We start from the raw sequence: 20,236 nt of genomic DNA on the forward strand, positions 1-20,236 counted from the left end.
AGGCCCTTTAGCCCACTTCCTAAAGCACCAGTTGTGTTATCTGTAAACAGTACAGGAACACATGTCCCTTTATTGTTATTACTCCTTCGCAGAACATTATTTCCAACACAAAACAGAGCTTTGCACGCTTTGGTGTGTGATATGTATCTGGGACCTTTATGGACACAAACAAGTAAACCATTCTTCTTCTTCATGGTTAGCCTTGATCTTATCAAAACACAAGCTCAAGATCAAGGGACAAGTAGCCTTGGAAAAGAACCTCACCACTGAACAGTCAAAAATAGCAGACTGACAGGCCATGGTTACTGCACAGGCCTGCTCAACTGAAGGGTCAGAGTCAGAAACCATTTGCACATCTACTATAAAGTATTCAGCATTTTACTAGTTATATACAAGAGTTTAATTTGGGCTACAGCAAAAGAAAAAAGGGGGGGAAAGAATCATACTGATGAGTGGCGTGTTTTGGCCTAAAACAACACCCTAGTTCTCACTGAGGTGAGGTGAGGGAGACAGAAGAAGACAAAGGGAACATCAGGGCCTGCTCCAGTTGGTCTGTCCCCAACCCAGAAGATGAGAGGATAAGTGGGCCATTACACTGGCCCTGCTGAAAGTCTGCTTAATTTTTTCCTCTTCCCTCCCCATCCATCTTTCCTTGTGTGTGGTGCCTTTTTTTCATTGTAAGCCTGCGGGCAGGGACTGCCTTGTTTTATTGATAGGTGTAAGCCACTCTCAGAGCCTTTTTGGGTTGAGGACTGGGATAAAAATACTTTAAATAAATAAATAAACCTGCATCTGGACTGTACCACTTTAAACTGAATCACACATCTGAATGCTCCTCCATGCAAAATTATTCTCTGTAGGTAAAAGAAAACAGTCATGTCAGGAAGAAAGCTAGCTTATAAACATTTCTAACATTCAGTTTTCTATGTGAAAGCATTTATTTATTTTGGTACAGAGGAATGTTCAGTTGTGAAAACCAGGGGTAGACAACCTTGTGTCTGCTAAATGTTTTGGACTACAACCCCCATGATCCTGGACAATTGGCTGTGCTGGGGTTTATGGGATATGTAGTCTAAAACATCTGGAAGGCACCAGGTTGCCTAGCCCTGGTGTAAAGACTTAAACATAGTCTGAAATGGTACTATCCAGACACAGGATTCCCATCTGAGTGAGAAATAATCCGCTGTATCAGTGCAAAACAAGCTACTCACCAGTGTAATCCCCTTTTTTTTCTTTTCGTATATGTTTACTCATACACATTCTTTTGGAGAACAGAATTTGCATTTCTGTGATCGGGAATATGGATCCTCTCGGTTGCAGAATATGAACAGGTCCGCTTTCCAAACTGTAATTGCAACCACTGGGCCAGATAACCTGGTGCCCTCCGGATGTGTTGGACTGGCTGGGGGCTGCTGGGAGTTGTAGTCCAAGAGATCTGAAGGGCACCAGGTTGGGAAAGACTGGTGTAGGATGTCTGCTCAATGAAAGGTTGTCTGTTCAATGAAAGATCGTCACCTTGATAAAGCTGTATGAATTTGGGATGGGCTGCAGCAGTGATCACCCGCTCCGGGAGCTCTCTCAGAAATAATTTCAGCAAACTGGCCACTGAGCTGACGTCGCCCTCTGCAGCCAACTCCACTTCCTCTCCACTCTCATACTTGGCTCGCAGCTGCTCCACAGTTTTCAGGTTGCCATTCACCCTGAACAGACCTTCCTGTTTCAGCCCTGTAATTATACATTAGAAAAGAGACAAAATAACTGGCACACCCAGCTGCCCTGTGTTAAAAATGCATGGCCAGAACAGTGGAGGGCAAATGCTAAATATAACCAACCCCTCAAGTCACCTTTTTCCCCCTTTAACAGAAAACAAGGGCCAGAAACTGAGGCCGGGGGGTGTTTCTACCAGTGATTTACTCCAAGGCGGCTACGTGTTTCGGTCAATAGGGATACATGATGTCATGACCATCCAGCAGCCACCCCGGTCCTTAAAACCGGATTTCCTGAGACGGCTTAAAGTCTGATTCTTTTCCTTAAGTCAGGTTCTCCCCAGTATAGTTGCTGTGTGCCCCAACCCCCACATTTAGCTTGGGTATGCTAGTCCTGCCCAGGGGTGTGCCTTTCACCACGACCCCGGTCAGGGGGTGTTTTCTCCCATTGTGCTGAATGAGGCTTGCCCTCTCAATGACCAGAGAAATAACAGAGAAGCCCCTCAATTGACATGGCACATGTTAAAGCCCAATTCCATAAGTGCAATTAAGTGCAATCTCGAGGCTCTGATTCATTGCCTTAGGAAGCAACTACGTCACAGCTCCCTTAGAGAGATCCTGTGTATTAAAATGGGGGCTGGTTTCCATCTCTTTCCCACAACAAACCCATTAATGTCTCCTCAGAAGTAACTCCCATTGTGCTAAATGAGGCTTGCCTTTGAATGCCCACACCAGAACTTACAGATTCCCCCTCAATTGAAATGGGACACTTTAAAGTGCAATTCCTTAAGTGCGATTAAGCGACCAAGCGGGATCTAGAGGCTCTGATTAATTGCATTAGGAAGAAAGTACTTCACAGTTTCATTATAGATATCCCTTGGGTTATAATGGGGACTGGTTTCTGTCTCTGTGTTTACTGCTCTCCTTCCCACAACAAATCCATTACTGTCCCGTCAGAAGTAACTCTCACTGTGGTCAATTAGGTCCTCTGGGTTAAAATGGGGGCTGGTTTCCCTCTTTGTGTTCTCCCCGCACTTTCCCAGCACAAGCATATGTGTGTCTACTCAGAAGTAACTCCCACTGTGCTCAGCGAGGCTTGCTCCTGAAATGGAGGTGCATCTGAACTTTCAGGGGAAAGGAGAAAGGGGGGGGGAGGAAGCCTCTCTCATCGGTTGAGCAGCCCCTGCCAGTCAGATGATGTTCACCCCAGCCCCAGCCCCACCAGGAAGTATGTTCTGTGAAGCAATTTTTATTGCTGCGGAGAATCTGCTCATGGAGCCCTGCTCACAGCAAAGCTGATTCTTTTTTTAAAAATCTGGTACTCCTCCATTAGCTTCTCCTTCAGTTGGTGTGGAAACACGGCCCTGGTCTACAAAGGCAGCAGAGCGAGGTAGAAATGAAGTGGTAAAAGATCTGAGAGCCAAACTAAACTCTTGCATAGTTTTCTTTAACTTTGTGTAAGGACGTGCAGCCCCAGTTTGGACTGGGACCACAGGACTCTGGGCAGGGGTTAAAGCTTCCCCACCTGTTTTCCCCCCAAATCCCACCACCTTGTGGGGGGGGGGGTGTTAAAAGAAGGAAAAAGCCTCCATTGGCATCAAACACTCCCCCCTCCCAAGATGTCTAAGAGGGGCTGCTAATAAAAAGCACCACAAAGTCCCTCTCTTTCAGTGCCACCTCCCCACACTATAAACATGCTAATTATTAAAGATTGTCTGGAAAGGTCCTCAAACTCCTAAGACAGAAAACCTCCATGTATGCATGGAAATCCTGCTCTGACATCTGCTGGACAACAGGACATGCTGCAGAAAAACGATTTCAGTGTAAACCAGAAGTTGAGCAGTGCCGATACTCCAGCAGAGATTACGTATTACTTCATCCTCCAAACAAAAGCCCTTTTCAAAAAAAGCAGGACAGGATAAATGAGTGGGAGATGGGAGAAAGAAAGATAGGGCATTCTCAAAAGCAGCATGTTCCCACAAAGAGTTACTTCAGTTTAACCAAAAAAAGTTTAGCTTGTTGCTTTATTTGATGTTCTCATCCCACTAATAGTAAGAAGCTGAACAAAGGTAATGCATGGGGTACATTCTGTGAACAGAATCCCAGATTGTGAACAAGTTATTTGTTAGACATTTATATGGTACAACCATACTAGAGTCCATTTTTATGAACGTTTCTTTCTTTGTATTGTATAAACTTTACGATTTTAATACATTTATCGGCCAACTTCCAGGGCTATGCCAACACAAAGCGGCATACACAAAAGATAGACACATAGATACATTATTAGACACATGATATTGGTATAAACTACTATGGGTCAGCAGTTTAGCATCACTGATCTAAACCATAGCATAGGGATTCCAAAAAATAAAATAAACAGCTCAGAATCCCATAAAGCCAGTTGCACACAAAACAACCTCTCAGGCAAAGGCACCCTGGAAGAGATACATTTTTAAGCCCTATTTGAAAGCCTGTACTGGTAGGGGCCAAGCAAAATTCATTCAAAAGGGAATTCCAGAAACATGGGGCTGCCACCAAAGAGGCCCTTGCCTTTCTTGCCCACCAACCTAATAGAACTTACCAGCAGACATATGTTTATTTATTTAATAGATTTATATACCGCTGAACATATTTTTAAAGATCTCGGAGAGAGCAACCCTCTGGCCACTAGACAGCGGCTAGATGGCCACAGGATATGCCATTTTCCAGGAACTGACCTCGGAGCTCGCTCTCCGAGGTCAGTTCCCGGAAAACTGACCTCCCTGCGCTTCCACACTGCCTCCGAGGCAGCGCGGAACTGTCCCATCGTCTGAACTCAGAAGACGAGCACGGAGGGGGAGAAAAGGGGCATGGCTGGGGGCATTCCGGGGTGGGGACAGCGTAGCTGTGTGCATGACCCATCCTATCATACAGCAGCCTCCTTCTCCGTGCTCCTGTAGCTAGACAGCCACAATCGGCTGTCTGGCCAAAAAAGCAGGGCAGGGGAAGCGTGGAGGGCATGATCCCCTCTGTGCTTCTCCTGCCCTGCTTAGGATAGGCAGTCACCTCTGAGTTTGGAGGTGGCCACCTATCTCGACAGGATTGAGCCCTAAGTGGTATAAGCAGGACCCCTGAAGCTGATCTTAAAGTACAGGCAGGATCATACGGGTGACATTAGAACTAGAAGTAATGTCGCAGTTAGAGCAGCCCTTCTACAACCTGATGCCCTCCAGATGTTTTGGATTTCAATTCCCCTTATCCCCAGCCAACCTGGCAAATGATTAGGAATGCTGGGAGTTGTAATCCAACACATCTGGAGACCAAAAGGTTAAGGAAGTCTCAGTTAAGTGTGTCAAACTAGGATCAGAAAGACTAGGACAATTCTCACTCAGGCACATAGCTCACTGGGTGGTCCTGGGGCAGTCGCTCCCTCTCTGTGCCTAACCTACATCACAGGGTTGTTGTTGAGAGGATAAAACCAGTGGGAGGAACCATGTTTGCTGTCTTGAGCTCCTTGGAGCAAGCGTGGGATAAAAATAAAGTGTAAAGCTGCCTTATTTGGAGTCAGACCACCAGCATATATAGCCCTGTATTGTCTATTTCAACCTTCCCCAACTAGATGAGTTGGGACTGCAACTCCCACAATTCTCAGCCCATGGGGCCAGTGTGGTTTGACAGCAGCTCCATAAGATGTCAGCCAGAGGTTCTTCCCAACCCTGATACCTACATTCCCTTAGGGCACAATCCTATCTAGATAGGCGGCCGCCTCCAAACTTGGAAGCAACCACCTATCCAAAGCAAGGCAGGAGAAGCACGGGGGGGGGGGGGGAGATTGTTCCCTCTGCGCCTCTCCTGCCCTGCTTTTTCTGCTAGACAGATGTTTTTGGCTGTCTAGCTGCAGGGGGGCCAAGCGGGAGAGGAGGCTGCTGTACAACACATAGGATGTGTCGTGCACACAGATCCGCTCTTCCCGCCCCGGAACGCCCCCAGCCCAGCCCCTTGTCAGCTGCTCTGTGCTCTTCTTCCGAGCACAGAGCTTCTCCGCACTGCCTCTGAGGCAGCACAGACATGGGGGGAGGTCGGTTTTCCGGGAACTGACCTTGGAGCACAGGCTCCAAGGTTGGTTCCCGGAAAACAGCATATCCTATGGCCGTCTAGCTGCTGTCTAGTGGCCATAGGATTGCTCCCTTAACTAGTGATGCCAGGAATCGAACCTGGGGCCCTTACGGTGCAATCCTATGCATGCTTAGACAGAAAAACGTCCTATTATTCCCAGCATTCCCCAGCCAGCCATGTTGGGAATGCTGGGAATTGTAGAACATTTTTTGTCTAAACATGCACAGGATTGCACCCTTAGCATGCAAAGCATGGGCTCTGCAGGAGGCTGTGTCCAAACATGAGTTGCAAGAGATTATAAAGAAGGAACATAGCAAGGGAATGTATTATCCTTGCTTTATATTTGATCAAATTAATAGCTGTGTTTATACGTGTCTATTCATGAAAAAAAGGAACAAACAATACAGAAATCAAAATACCTTAACAGTGTGTTCTGATGCATGTCTACTCAGAAGTAAGTCCCACTGAGTTCAGTGAGACTCACTCCGAGGGAAGTGTATATACAAGATTGCAGCCTAACCCTATATAGATGTACCTTGGAGGTAGTCCCACTGAACTCCATGGGGCTTACATCAGAGTAGGTACACACAGGAAATGCACCGATTAAGTATTCCATTATCCCCAAAGGCAGTGGAGGCTGGTGGCTCCAATGTCAGAGGGGTGGTGAATCCACTCTGGGTTTCAGTCAGAACCAGTCACTAGAACATTAAACATTGGTAAGTGCACAATACAGTAGAGGCTGGTGATTCTGATGTCAGTGGGGCAGTGAATCCCTTTGGACAGCTTCTTTAGAGTTCTGACTGAAACCCGGAGGGGATTCACCACCCCACTGACATCAGAGCCACCAGCCTGCAGGAGTACCTCTTGCTGCCTTTATCCCCATGAATGTCTAGGAAAAAAATGATGACACATTTTCAGATGACAGGGAGTGGAATACCACTTTCCATTGCACTTCTGTATCAAAACCCCCTCGCAATGAAAGAAACTAGCAAGACGGGGAGAAAGGTCCTAGCCCAGCTTTTTGCCTGCTGTGCTGGTTTTTCTACTTCACAGGAAGTTTTTAAAGTAGGGGAGCATTTTTAAAAAATGTGATGCCCCCAGCTGCAGTCTGAAGCGGTGTGTATTCTACTCCACCACCTCAGCCTCCTACCACCTCATTCTGCTGTGTGTGTAGTCCAGGCCCAAGTCATCCATGCAAAGAAACTGTGGCAGGTGACTTACAGGTGAGGATATGGCTGAGAGAGAGAACACCAGTTCCCCATAAGCACCCAATGAGCCTGTAAGTTAGTACTTGAACTTGGCTCTCACATGCCAATATTTTAGGTTCTGGTATCCCCAACATGGTGCCTTAGGGCACCAATGTGCCCATGGATGCCTCCTCTGGCACCTGCCAGACTCCTTGCCCCTCCTAAGATATGTTTAATTTTTTTTATTAAAAGAAATAACTGGGAGGCAGGCATGCTGCAAAGTGAAGCCTCAGCCTCCAGTAGCATCTTTATTTCCAAGAATACCTCTCAGCTCCATATCAGCCCCAGAGGCATCGTCAGAAAATAAAAATGGTGAGCAGATGCAGACCTGTGCTTCATTTTGAAGTGCGCCCAGCCACCCAGAAAAAAAGAGAAATGTACGAAGGGGGTGGGGTAATTTGCCTGTGCTGTATGTGTGCGTTTCTCTGAGCATCACCAATTTGCCTTCTGAGAAATGGGTATTTTGTTGTGGCTTGTGGAGGCAGGTATGAGATTTGGTATTTGGGACTCTATTCAGTTTCATAGGCAAGCTTCTTGTCTCCAAGCCTCATCAGTTTGCCTTCTATGATATGGGTGTTGGAGCAGAAAACTATGGGTTCAAAACAGCCAATTTGTGTTTTGGAGCTTAGACCCCACTTTGCCTTGTACTTAGATTCTTAGCAAAGTTACTTTTCATTTAGACAAACTGTTTTGTTTGCCATCTGGGAAATAGGGGTTTTGTGACTGGCCATGCCCACCATAGTAGCCAAGTTGTGAATGGGCAACCCACCCACCCCCACAGCTATTTTGTGAGAGTCCCCATGTCACACTCTCAAAATTCCAAATGTACCTGCCATCCAAGCAGGTATGGGGCCTTTGAAAACACTGTGGGCTCCTTTTCCCCACTTCTAAACTATATATTGTAAATACCAAGGGCTGTCCAAGGGTACAGAATGTGGTCATCTTGACAAAGCTTGCTGATGGAGCACCTCTTCCAGCATGAACCTACCTGTGAACTATGTTCAACATCTAAGGCCCTCCTCCAGGTGCCTCCTCCGAGGGAGGCTCAGAAGGCGGCAACAAGGCAGAGGGCCTTCTCAGTGGTGGCCCCCCAATTTGGAACAATCTCCCTGACGAAGCCCGCCTAGCGCCAACATTGTTATCTTTTTGGAATCAGGCATTTGGCAGCATATGATGAGGTTTTAATCAGGTCCTGGATTTTTCTTATTGTTGATTGTTTAAAATTGTTCAGATATATGTGTGTCTCTGTGTGTGCTGTCTGTTTATATGTACGTAAAGAGTTTTTATACTATGTATAATGTATTTTTAAGGGTTTTAATCTTTGCAAACTGTCCAGAGAATTTCAGCTATTGGGCAGTGTAGAAATGTAATAAATAAAATAAATAAAATGAATGAAGCTAAGCAAGCCTAGGTGTGGTTGGTTCCTGGATAGGAAATGACATGGAATAACCCCCTCCTAGAGTTCTATGATGGAAGAAAGGTGGGATATAAGCACAGTAAGTAGATTATGGAAAAGAGATTAAGGGTGCAATCCTATGCACGTTTAGACAGAAAAAATCCCTACAACCCCCAGCATTGTGACGTTATGATGTTCCTACTCTGGATTATTCTCCCTCCAGTTTCCACCTGTTGAAACTGAAAAAAAATCCCAGGACATCTGCTTCAGCTTTGGCCAGTTGTCCTCACTAAGTCCCAAAGCTTCAGCCCTTTTACTTTGTCTCAAGGAAACACCCAATAGATTAACTGGTTTCCATTAACCAATGCAGGAGTAGTAACAGGAAAAACAGACTTTTCTATTTGGTAGCATTAATAAATTAAATTGGCAGATGGGATTAGATATATAATAAAACAACTAAAATTGTATTAAATACAAGAAGAGTTATATATATTTAATTAATCTTCCTATACTTAGTCCTAACTTACCTACCTACCCCTTCTAAACCCTCCCCAAACCCCACTCACTAGATGTACATTCACTGAATGCTGGGACGTGTAGGACTTTTTTCTATCTAAGCATGCATAGGATTGCATCCTGAATATAATTTGTTATTGTGAAGAGCCATGAAGAAAACCTCCAAGCAGCCAATGGATTCCACCTATATTTTATCTATAAAGTAAAGAGGGGAAATGTTAAATGTACTCCTCCCTGTCCATAACTAGATTTAAATTCAATACATTTTCCCCTCATTTGTCTGCTTGTCTTTATATTTGGAAAATTAATTAAAAACTTTAAAATGTACTAAGTAAAATAAAATAATATACATACATCTCCACTACAGACTTAGGCTACTTTAATAGTTTTTCCCTCACCCTGGAAAGCATAGCTCTGAAAGCGGGGCTAGGAATTCCTAAGAGAGAATTAATTCCCAGCACCACCAAACTACACTTCCCAAGATTCTCAGGGGGGCAGGGAGAGCCGTGACAGTTAGACTGAGATGAAATTGGTATAAGTTTGTAGAGCAGATATAACATTAAAGGTACACCTTCCCCTCACACTTTTTTTTAAAAAAAAACGGAAGGACTTTGCCAGCAGCTTACCATGCCAAGTCAAATATTCGACAATATCCCACACCACAGCTGGGATTCCATTCTTGCTCAGTCCCTGCTGTTGCAGTTCCTGGAGGCTGATGCCAAAGACTTTTCGGGAAGGGGTCCCCCTTGGCCTGTTCAGCGGTGCTGCTGCGATCTTCTTCATATCTTCTTTCAGCCTCACCGCCGATTTACTTTGCTTGAACGAGCACAGGAAGAAAGAACAGTCAGTCACAGTGACTACAGGGGGCTGCATGGCTCTGCCAGACCCGAGCCAGACGGGAGCGAGCGGGGCCGTTTCTGCGGGTTTCATGTAGCAGAAGCCTCTTTTTGAGGTTGAAATGCACAGCAAAACCTCTGCGGAGTATAAATGCCTCTGAAAAGATCTGGGCCAAAAAAGCACACACAATACAGACAAGGATGAAAAGGGAAAAAGACAGACAAGAGGAGGAGCCTAAATATGTAGCCAAGCAACAGAGTGGATAACTTGGAAGTATCGAAGCTACATTGCCAAAACAAATGTGGGTGGAGCGGAAATCAAAGGTACGCTATGAATGGAAGCCGTCTCCTCTGAAACGTCAGCGTAAACACAAAGGTAAAGCCCTGAATAAACCTGACACGCTCACATGCCACTGGAAAAAAAAAAAGATTTATTTTGCTTCAGTACAGAACAGCAGTGTCAAAACAAGCCACTATTCTAAAAGATGGATTTTTCCTACATGTACGCACCATAGCAAAAAGCCTGATTGGCAGATACGATGTCATCTCTTTATCTAATTAGGAAAGGGCGAAAGCTCAGTAGTCAGAACACAAGCTTTAGTGGCAAGAGTGTTGGACTGGGAGCTGGGAGATCCGGGTTCTAGTCCCCACTCAGCCATGGAAGCTCACTGGGTGACTTTGGGCCAGTCACACACTCTCAGCTCAACCTGCCTCACAGGGTTGTTGTGAGGATAAAATGGACAGGAGGAAGATAATGTAAGCCGCCTTGGGTTCCTTGCAAGAGGAAAAAAGGCGGGATATAAATGCAATAATAAATAATAATAAATAAGACCCCAGGTTCAGTCGTCAGCATCCACAAATAAGGCTGGGAAAACCTCCTCTCTGTAACCCCGGAGAGCTGCTGCCACTGTAGACAATACTGAGCTACATGGACCAATGGTCCAACTTGCTATAAGGCAGGCTCCTATGTTCTCTGGATGATGCTGACTGTAGAAAAATATATTGTAAACTGACAATCCTATGCAGGTTTACTTGGAAGTAGCTCCCACTGTGTTCAATGGGGCCTACTTCCTAGTAAGTGTATTTAGGATCACACCCTTAATTATATTTCTAGTAGACCTATAGTTACTATCCAAATGCACCGAGGGCACAATCCTATGCATCTTCGTTGTTGTTGTTCAGTTGTTCAGTCGTGTCCAACTCTTTGTGACCCCATGGACCATAGCACGCCAGGCCTTCCTGTCCTCCGCTCTCTCCCGGAGTGTGCTGAAGTTCATATATGCATGTTTAGATAGAAAAAAGTCCTACAATTCCCAGCTATGCTGGCTGGGGAATGCTGGGAGTTGTAGGACTTTTGTCTGTCTAAACATGCATAGGATTGCGCCCCTGGAAACCTTTGTGCTCAACACGCAAAGATCTATAATGTAGCTGGGGGCACAGAGATATTTGGGAGAGGGGTGTGGGTGCTTGCGGATGTCCCATCTACCGTTTAGCTGTAATTGGGATGCAGGCAAATGCCTACATAGGAGTTATGTTATGCTTTGTTAGCTAAGGGCAGAATCCAACGGGGCATGTATGCCCCTGCTGTTTCTCTTATGCCCCACCAATTCTGTCCGTGGCCGCAACTGCTTGTGCTATGGCGATTTAGCGCTTCCAGAGCAACCTAAAATGAGTGGAAACGCTCGTTTCTGGAAGGAGGCAGATCGGTGGAGCCAGCATAAGGGAGTTCTGCTGACCTGCCCCCTTCCAGAAATGAGTGTTTCCGCTAGTTTCAGGGATTTCCCTAGGAAGCGCTAAATCTCCCTTGAGTAAGCGGTGGGACCCGCTTGCGCAACAGCCTGCCCAGCTTGGTGCCCTCCAGAACTGTGAGGTTGGCAGAGGCAGCTCTATGGTGCTATCCGGCCATGTGTCAATGTTATTTATACAAGCATAACGTTCTGCAGTTTTTATTTCATTAATTCTTGCAGCACTAGTTGAGTTAAAGGCTTTATTACTCCTATGATTTTACAGACAGGAAACAGAGGCTGAGATAGCAGCTTCACCTCAAGGCTACTCGGTGTTTTGTTCCAAGACACTGGAGTCTGTGCCTCGTGAAGAGGTTTGCACCCATTTACATGCATTTTTACCCCTGTGGTTGCTACTGCCTCTGCAGCGGCTCCCACACCATTCCAAGTACATGTAAAGACTTCCACCCGCAGGGTTCTCTAACCCCATCTACAACACAGAGATATATTAGTTCTAATTTGATTACAGAGTCACCATAAAGATGACCGAGTTAATGGCCTGTTGCAGATGAAACACTCTGGGCTTTTCCACACCAGGCTTTTTAAACCACAACTTACCAGGGCTTCTGCTTCTTTATTTGTGGGATTAAGATCGGCTCCTTACACAGGCTGTTTTTTCCGGGCTGTCATTATCAGCAAGTTCTATATGTTTCATTTTACAGCCACTAGATGGTGCTGTGGTTATAATGGAACTGCGCAATTTCACACAGACATTAAAGCTGATTTACATTTATTACTGCATTATCTCAAATCCTTTAAAAAGCGGGATAATGGTCAGAAAGCACGGGATATGCCCTGGAGGTTGATACCGTTTTGTGAAGGACCCGCAAACTTCCATGAGTGCCCAATCACAAGCATGCAATAAAAGCCTGGTATAGAAATACTCTCTCAGTCTTCTAACAATGTTTAGGAAACTGGGAGCATTTCATGAGCTCACATACTTGCTCCTTTTCCTGCACTTTCCCTGTAAGAAGCTTAAAAGGCACTGTAACTGAGCTCATTGAAGACAGACGTCTATATGAACCTGCCATAAGATTTTGTTTACATACATGAGCAGCATAGAGAGCATAAGATACTACCGATAAGAACAGGAGGGATAGCTAAGAGAGTCAAAGATTGGTTCTATGGGCCTCGTTTGAGCCAGAGTGAATTTCGGGAAGCCATTGTTGGGTAGCACTCATTTGACTTTGCTAAAGAGAGAAGTCTATGGGGAAAAGCTTGTGCTTGATGTATCTTTGTTTAGACAAGTTGCCAATTGCAGGGTATAGAGACAGGATGCTTAAGAAGCTGGGGACTTTTTAAGCTTCTTTGGAATTCACAAAGGTGTCAACAATGATGTTAGTAGATGTGAGGCACTTAGATTTACAGTAAGGGTTTTAGAAGGAGCTAGGTCACCTTATAATAATCAATCAGCACGCGTAAAACATAATAGTTGCCAAGTATGGTATTATGTATAATAACTGGTATAGGACTAGCAGTATAAAAGGGAGTTCCATCTTATGGGCAAGGCCCTGCCTTCTATCCTGACTTGGAAACAGCAATCCTATGGTCCCTGAACGAGCGTCGCAGGGGCCATAGGATGGCTCGGAAAACCCCTTCCAAGGTCGGAGACAGTTGCCATGCAGTAAGCTTATAAGAGAGCAATCCTGTGGTCCCTGGGCAACTCTGGTGCTCCAACCTCAGAAGGGGAGTTGAAGATCTGACTTCTGACCCCAACTAATCACAGCTGGCATGGGGAAAACTGTGCTGGCTGCCTCTCCGAGGTCAGAAGATCTACCTCAGAGAGGGGGGAAAGGGGGTGTTCCATTGGGCAGGGAGGGGAGGAGACTGGAGAGGCCAGGATACGAGCTATCCTGAGCCTTGTCCAGCCTCCTTCCCTCCCCCTCCAAAGCACCCTTGCTAGACGGGCTGAGAAGCCAGTCTTGCAAAAATAAAAGAGATCGGAGGACGGGGAGGCAAAGATCACCTCTGCTGCTCCTCCCGCCCTGCTGTCTTCAGCCTGGCAGGGCAGAGGAATCTCAGAAGCTTCCAAGTTCAAGGGCTTCCATGCTGTGAAGGTACAGTCCACAGGACTGCACCCTAACTTTTTTTTTCAGATAGAGGGACAACAGAGACTCTGTCAACAGATTTGTTGTAAGTCTAACTGTTTTTCTTTCTATTTCTTTATTACGTATAAAAGGTGTGTGTGCATGTTACCTTTTCTCAATAAAAACATTCTATTCTATTTTAAACCATTGTCTTTCTGTGTGGAAATGAGTGCATCTCAGCATCAAGGCAGCTGCTTCTCGGAGGGAGCAATCCTATGTGGATTGACGGTTGCCTCCGAGCCTGGGGGTGACTGCCTATTCAGTGCAGGGTGGAAGGAGTGGTGAGGTGCTGATCTCCTCCCCACTCCTGCTGCCCTGCTTTTGCAGCTAGACAGCCGATTTCGGCTGTCTACCCGCGAGACCTTGGAGCGTGGGAGGGGGCGGCCGGACGACACATAGGATGTGTCATACTGGCACTTCCAACCGCCCTGCCCCCAAGAACGCCATTTCCCCAGCTCCGTACTGCTCTTCTGAGTGCAGAGCTGATCCACGCTGCCTATCAGGCGGCATGGGAGGGGGTGGAGGTCGGTTCCCAGGAACCGACCTATCCTATGGCCATCTAGCTGCTGACTAGTGGCCATAGGATTGCGCCCTTAGCCCACACCAAATTTCAGTAGACAGGAAATGGCAACCTGTCATAATTTTAAACAGGTGGAATGAGGAAAAATTACCAGTAAATTATATTTCCCTAGATCCCCATATGAATTTTCCTCTCTCTTGCCTTTTAGGAGCCTTCTATTGTTACTGTTTTGTGTTGATCAATCTTAAGAATAACCATGGTAAGTAAGCTCAAACTAGTTTGAAACGCTGTCCTAGCCATGGTTGCAATCTCTGCTTTGAAGCTAACCATGGGTAACATTAAGATCAGCGCACATGCAATACCAGCCATGGTTAGCTTAAAAAGAAAAGGGGAAATCATACCAATGGGGAAGATGCCGGATAGAACCTGTCACATGTTCCCCTAGACTGGAATAATTCTGTTTGTACTTGTAAAAGTAAGTGCAGTGCACGGAACACTCAAAACCAGGTTTGCACAACTTGAGAGCCTCCAAGCTGAAAACAGCACACCTGTTGTGTATTTCTGGCCTGCCAAGTCCTCAACAAGCTTCTGGTTTCCACAGGCAACCTGCAAAACCGGGAAGTTTATTGAGCCCCTTTGAGAAGCACCATACAAAGCTCGGTTCTGCTTGGTGGGTCAGAAACTGGCCCGGTTTGCACAGAATGACAACTCAAGTTTTTTTTAAAACTGCAAGTGGGAGCAGCTGAACAACTTAGGGATACTCTATCTTTGGGTTGTTTAGCACCAGGGTCTTCAACATGGTGACAGGTTCTCTGCCCCTCCTGATTTTTATATTATTTATTAAGGGCAAAATCCTATACATGTTTAGACAGAAAAAAGTCCTATAACTCCCAGCATGACCCAGTCAGCCATGCTGGGAGCTGTAGGACTTTTTCTGTCTGAACCTGCATAGGTTTGTGCCCTAAGGGTATTTTTTTAACTGGGAGGCTGGCATGCTACAAAGTGAAGTGCTGTCATTGTTATTTGGGCTCAAAAGGTGGTTTTGTGTTTTGGAGTTCAGTCCCCACCTCTTCTTTGTACTTAGGGTCTGGGCAGGGTGGGGGGTTACTTTTCTTTTAGCCTTACCAGGTTGTCATCTGGGAAGTGCTCAGTGTTTTGTGACCAGCCATGGTAGCCATTTTGTGAAAGCACCCACAACACGCTTTCACAATTCCAAGTATGCCCACTGACACAGGTTGGGGTCTCCAGGTTAGTGTGACATTACAAACCATTTGGCTTGTCTCTCTCCCAGCAAGCCAGAGTTCCTCCTTTGCACATCACTCTAAACAACCCATGGATGGAGCATTCCTGGGTCATTTCCCTACTCTGTGAATCATTCCTGGCTTGTTCCCAACAACCCAGGGTTTAAAAAATACCTGGGTATTTTTGTTCTGATGTGTGACTAGGCCACTATCTGGTGATACCCATAGCCACTATTATAAATGTTACTTTGTACTCCTCAAATGATGCAAATATTTCCATTCTGAAGGTTGGGGCGGGGGAGAGAAATAGCCCTGAACAAGTATTTTAAGTTCTTACAAATTCTGTGACAGAACCAAGGAAGACAGAGCAGAATGTCCATTGTTTTAAGAACTGAGGCTGCAATCCTACGCGCACTTGCCTGGGAGTAAGTCCCATTGAACTCAATGGGGCTGATTTCTATGCACAGACATGCAGAGAACTCTGCAGAAAAGGCTCAAGAGGGGGCATGCAAGAATTGGGAAAACAGAGACTAATTCTTTTGACATTATTTATGTGCATGTTCTCAGAACAGCAGGGAAGGAGGCAAGGTCTTTTTTCCACCAACCCCCTGAATCCACTAGTCTTCAGTGCTGATGAACAGGCAAAATATATGTGTGGAAGAACAAGTTTTTCACTCTAAAACATCCACTTTGGAAGTTGTTAGTTTAAAATTTTAAAACACACAAGAAATCAACCCTACATGATAATGCTGTTTGGGGTTGTTAAAAATGCCTTTACACACACAACATTATGAGTAGCTGCATTTTTAAAAAACACTGCTTCAAACATATCCATATTGGCGGCAAACATGCACATACTTGTTTAGGAGTAAGCCTCTTTTGAGATAAACTGCATCGAGGATTACAGCCATTTTCACTAACAAAGTGCAACTGAAAAAATGAAGAATCCATCACACAAAGGAAGTCCTACTTTGGGAAGCAAACTGGATTCATCTTATGTCTTTTTTTCTTTCTCTTTCTAAACACACATGGTATGGCAGTTATGCAACTATCTTAATTGTAAAACCAAACACTACAAATTACCTAACTACAGGCTATTACAGAAACAATTTTGGAAAACAGTAAAAACACACACACACAGACAGAGACACACAAATGAACAAGAGAGGTGTAAAAGCAGAATATATATATATTTTTACAGGGCGATCCTACGTGCGTTTGCGCAGAAGTAAATCCAACTGTGCTCAGTGAGGCTTACTCTCAAGTCTGTATAAGATCACAGCCTTGAACTACTACGACTGCAATCTTATACCCAATTTCCTGAGAGTAAGCCCCATTTAACTCAAACAATGGGGCTTACTTCTCAGGAGGCATTCCTAGGATTTCGCTGTTCGACGAAATTCCCAGAATTAAAAAAAAGGAACACTTAAAAAACAAAACCTCCAAGTCTCATCACCATCAATAAGAGGAAGTTACATCTCGTGGATGGGATTTTTGTTGCAATTGTGTTTGAAGCACTTATTATAAAACACGAGAGAGAGAGAGAGAGAGAGAGAGAGAGAGAAACGGATATTCAGATGATGAGTTGTGAAAGGTCCATTCATTCCATTCTCTGCCCCAGTGAAATTAAGCACAGCTTAACACCAGTAGAGCGCACAGCGCGAGACAAAAAGCCACATCAACGGGCGAGCTGGGTTTGTTTCATAGCAAAGGAGACGCACTCGTCTGCCCCGCTCAAGCATTTCCCTGCTGCTAACCCGTTTGGTGAGCTTTTACACGCAGTTCAGCCCATGCAGAGCGCTCGCCCTCGCCCTCCGCACACAAATCGCCATATGCAAGAGACGGACTGTACTCACGCAGATGGCCAAGGCTCCGGCCCCCATCCTTGCGGAAGTGTCTGGAAGAAGCGATGCAGATGGGGCTAAGGCCTTAAGCGGATTGCGGGAGGCTCCTGACCCCCCTGAGCCAGGAAAGCTTTACAGCGTTGCATGTTGTGCGAGCTCCCACGTCAAAACCCGTCCAGCGGCCCTAAACGATATTTTTCCCCCTCCAGCAAGTTAGGAGGGAAAAACTTTGCTGCTTTGGACGCGCATGGCTGAAAGCGGCGCAAGTGAAATCTGAGTCAGCGACTCTTGCACGGGCAGTCTGGAAGAGTCACATGACTCGGCGCTGAAAGTCATCAGCATTTTTTCCGTCAACTTCCAGGGATTTTGTGCAAGGAGGGCGGCCTCACAAAATGCTTCGCCATAACGTTACACAAGGCGCCGTTCCTCCTACCCGGGAATCTGAAATAATTTGGACAGAAATGCTATTAGACAGCGAGCATTCTGCCTAGGCTGTTTTAATCTGGTTATTCCACCAGCATATCAGTGACAGACTAAGCATTAGAATTAGTGAGTTTCTTCATTTCTTGAGTGATTTTGCTATATTAGTATGTATGTTGTTGTTCTTCCTTGGTGTCGCCTTTACTTCAAAATAAAATACAATAGCATAAGGGGGAAATGCTAAACTGATTTCTGAATTTGTGCCAAAAGATGCTTATTTCCTATCTCCTGAGCCCCGTTTCAAGACGGGCATGATAAAGGACAAAGAAGGCAGGGACCTAACAGAAGCAGATGAGATTAAGAAGAGGTGGCAAGAATACACAGAAGAACTATACAGGAAAGATCTGAATGTCCCTGATAGCCATGATAGTGCGGCCACTGAACTTGAGCCGGACATCCTCGAGAGTGAAGTCAAGTGGGCCTTAGGAAGCATTAGTAACAACAAAGCTAGCAGAGATGACAGTATTCCAGCCGAGCTATTTAAAATCCTAAAAGATGATGCTGTTAAAGTGCTGCATTCAATATGCCAACAAATCTGGAACACTCAACAGTGGCCACAAGACTGGAAAAGGTCAGTTTACATTCCAATTCCAAAGAAGGGCAACGCCAAAGAGTGTTCAAACTACTGCACAATTGCGCCCATTTCACATGCCAGCAAGGTGATGCTCAAAATCCTACAAGCTAGGCTTCAGCAGTATGCGAACCGAGAACTACCGGAAGTACAAGCGGGGTTTAGAAGAGGCAGAGGAACTAGAGATCAAATCGCCAACATTCGCTGCATCATGGAGAAAGCAAGAGAATTCCAGAAAAACGTCTATTTCTGCTTCATTGACTACGCTAAAGCCTTTGATTGTGTGGATCACAACAAACTGTGGCAAATTCTTAAAGTGATGGGAGTACCAGACCACCTTACCTGTCTCCTGAGAAACCTGTACGAGGGTCAAGAAGCAACAGTAAGAACCGGACATGGAACAACCGAGCGGTTCAAAATTGGGAAAGGAGTACGACAAGGCTGCATATTGTCACCCTGCTTATTTAACTTATATGCAGAGTACATCATGAGAAACGCCGGGTTGGATGAATCAGAGGTCGGAATTAAGATTGCTGGGAGAATTATCAACAACCTCCGATATGCAGACGATACCACCTTAATGGCAGAAAGCGAAGAGGATCTCAAGAGCCTCTTGTTGAGGGTGAAAGAGGAGAGTGCAAAAGCTGGTTTGAAACTCAACATTAAAAAAACTAAGATCATGGCATCTGGCCCCATCACTTCCTGGCATATAGAAGGGGAAGAAATGGAAGCAGTGACAGATTTTACTTTCTTGGGCTCCAAGATCACCGCAGACGGTGACTGTAGCCATGAAATTAAAAGACGCTTGCTCCTGGGGAGGAAAGCTATGGCCAACCTAGACAGCATAGTAAGAAGCAGAGACATCACCTTGCCGACAAAGGTCCGTCTAATCAAAGCTATGGTTTTCCCAGTAGTAATGTATGGCTGTGAGAGCTGGACTATAAGGAAGGCTGAGCGCCGAAGAATTGATGCTTTCGAACTGTGGTGCTGGAGAAGACTCTTACAAGTCCCCTGGACTGCAAGGAGGTCAAATCAGTCCATCCTAAAGGAAATCAACCCTGAGTGCTCATTGGAAGGACAGATAATGAAGCTGAAGCTCCAATATTTTGGCCACCTAATGCGAAGAGAAAACTCCCTGGAAAAGACCCTGATGCTGGGAAAGACTGAAGGCAAAAGGAGAAGGGGACGGCAGAGGATGAGATGGCTAGATAGCATCGCGGATGCAATGAATATGAACTTGAGCACGCTCCAGGAGAGAGCGCAGGACAGGAAGGCCTGGTGTGCTATGGTCCATGGGGTCACGAAGAGTCGGACACGACTGAACGACTGAACAACAACAACGAGCCCCGTTTCAAAATTAAAATTTAGAATAACATTTCCTGTGTGAAGATTTTGTCTCTTGTACTGCCTGACGCAAATCTATCAAAGGTGCAATCCTATGCATGCTTAGATGGAAAAAGTCTTACAACTCTCAGCATGCCCCAGCCAGCCATGGCTGGGGCATGCTGGGAGATGTAAGACTTTTTTTTCTATCTAAGCATGCATAGGATTGCACCCTAACTTCTTTCATAAGCATTGCAGGGTTTAGTTCCTTTAAAATGTTTTAATTGTGGGGTTATGTCAGAATCATTTTCTCATGTAATGAAGGGTGCCTCTGAGCATGTACAGAGTACATCCGGCCTCCTCAATGAGAAACCACTGCCCATTCCCCCCTGTATCTGCGAACAACCCTTGCTGGCTACAGAGCATGGCAACCTTAAGCCCAGTTACTTAACAAAATAAGGGAGCAATCCTATGGCCGCTAGTCAGCGGCTAGACGGCCATAGGTCAGTTCCCTGCCTACGAGGCAGCGCAGAACAGCTCTGCACTCAGAAGAGGGGTGCGGAGCAGAAAAACGGGGCATTCCTGGG

At 45.6% G+C, this 20,236-nt stretch overlaps 1 protein-coding gene across 3 annotated transcripts in view; it reads right to left on the reverse strand.

The window, feature by feature from the left end:
* The window catches only part of FAM13A (family with sequence similarity 13 member A), a 196,142-nt gene extending 178,587 nt beyond the window's left edge, over positions 1-17,555 (reverse strand). For 2 of the 3 annotated variants that reach the window (XM_084855625.1, XM_084855624.1), the window contains exons 1-3: positions 17,288-17,555; positions 9,590-9,779; positions 1,516-1,725 (exon numbers count right to left, since the gene is read on the reverse strand). In XM_084855625.1, the coding sequence (XP_084711751.1) occupies positions 1,516-1,725; positions 9,590-9,779; positions 17,288-17,314 (427 nt within the window). In that variant the 5' untranslated portion in view covers positions 17,315-17,555. Of the gene's footprint in view, positions 1-1,515; positions 1,726-9,589; positions 9,837-17,287 lie in introns of those variants that run through there. The other variant, XM_084855623.1, reaches the window with a different exon arrangement.
* Positions 17,556-20,236: the final 2,681 nt, after the last annotated feature.

The sequence above is a fragment of the Heloderma suspectum genome, chromosome 5 (assembly GCF_057233095.1).
Source record: "Heloderma suspectum isolate Gila_16-S chromosome 5, 16-S_ref, whole genome shotgun sequence".
NCBI lineage: Eukaryota > Metazoa > Chordata > Lepidosauria > Squamata > Helodermatidae > Heloderma > Heloderma suspectum.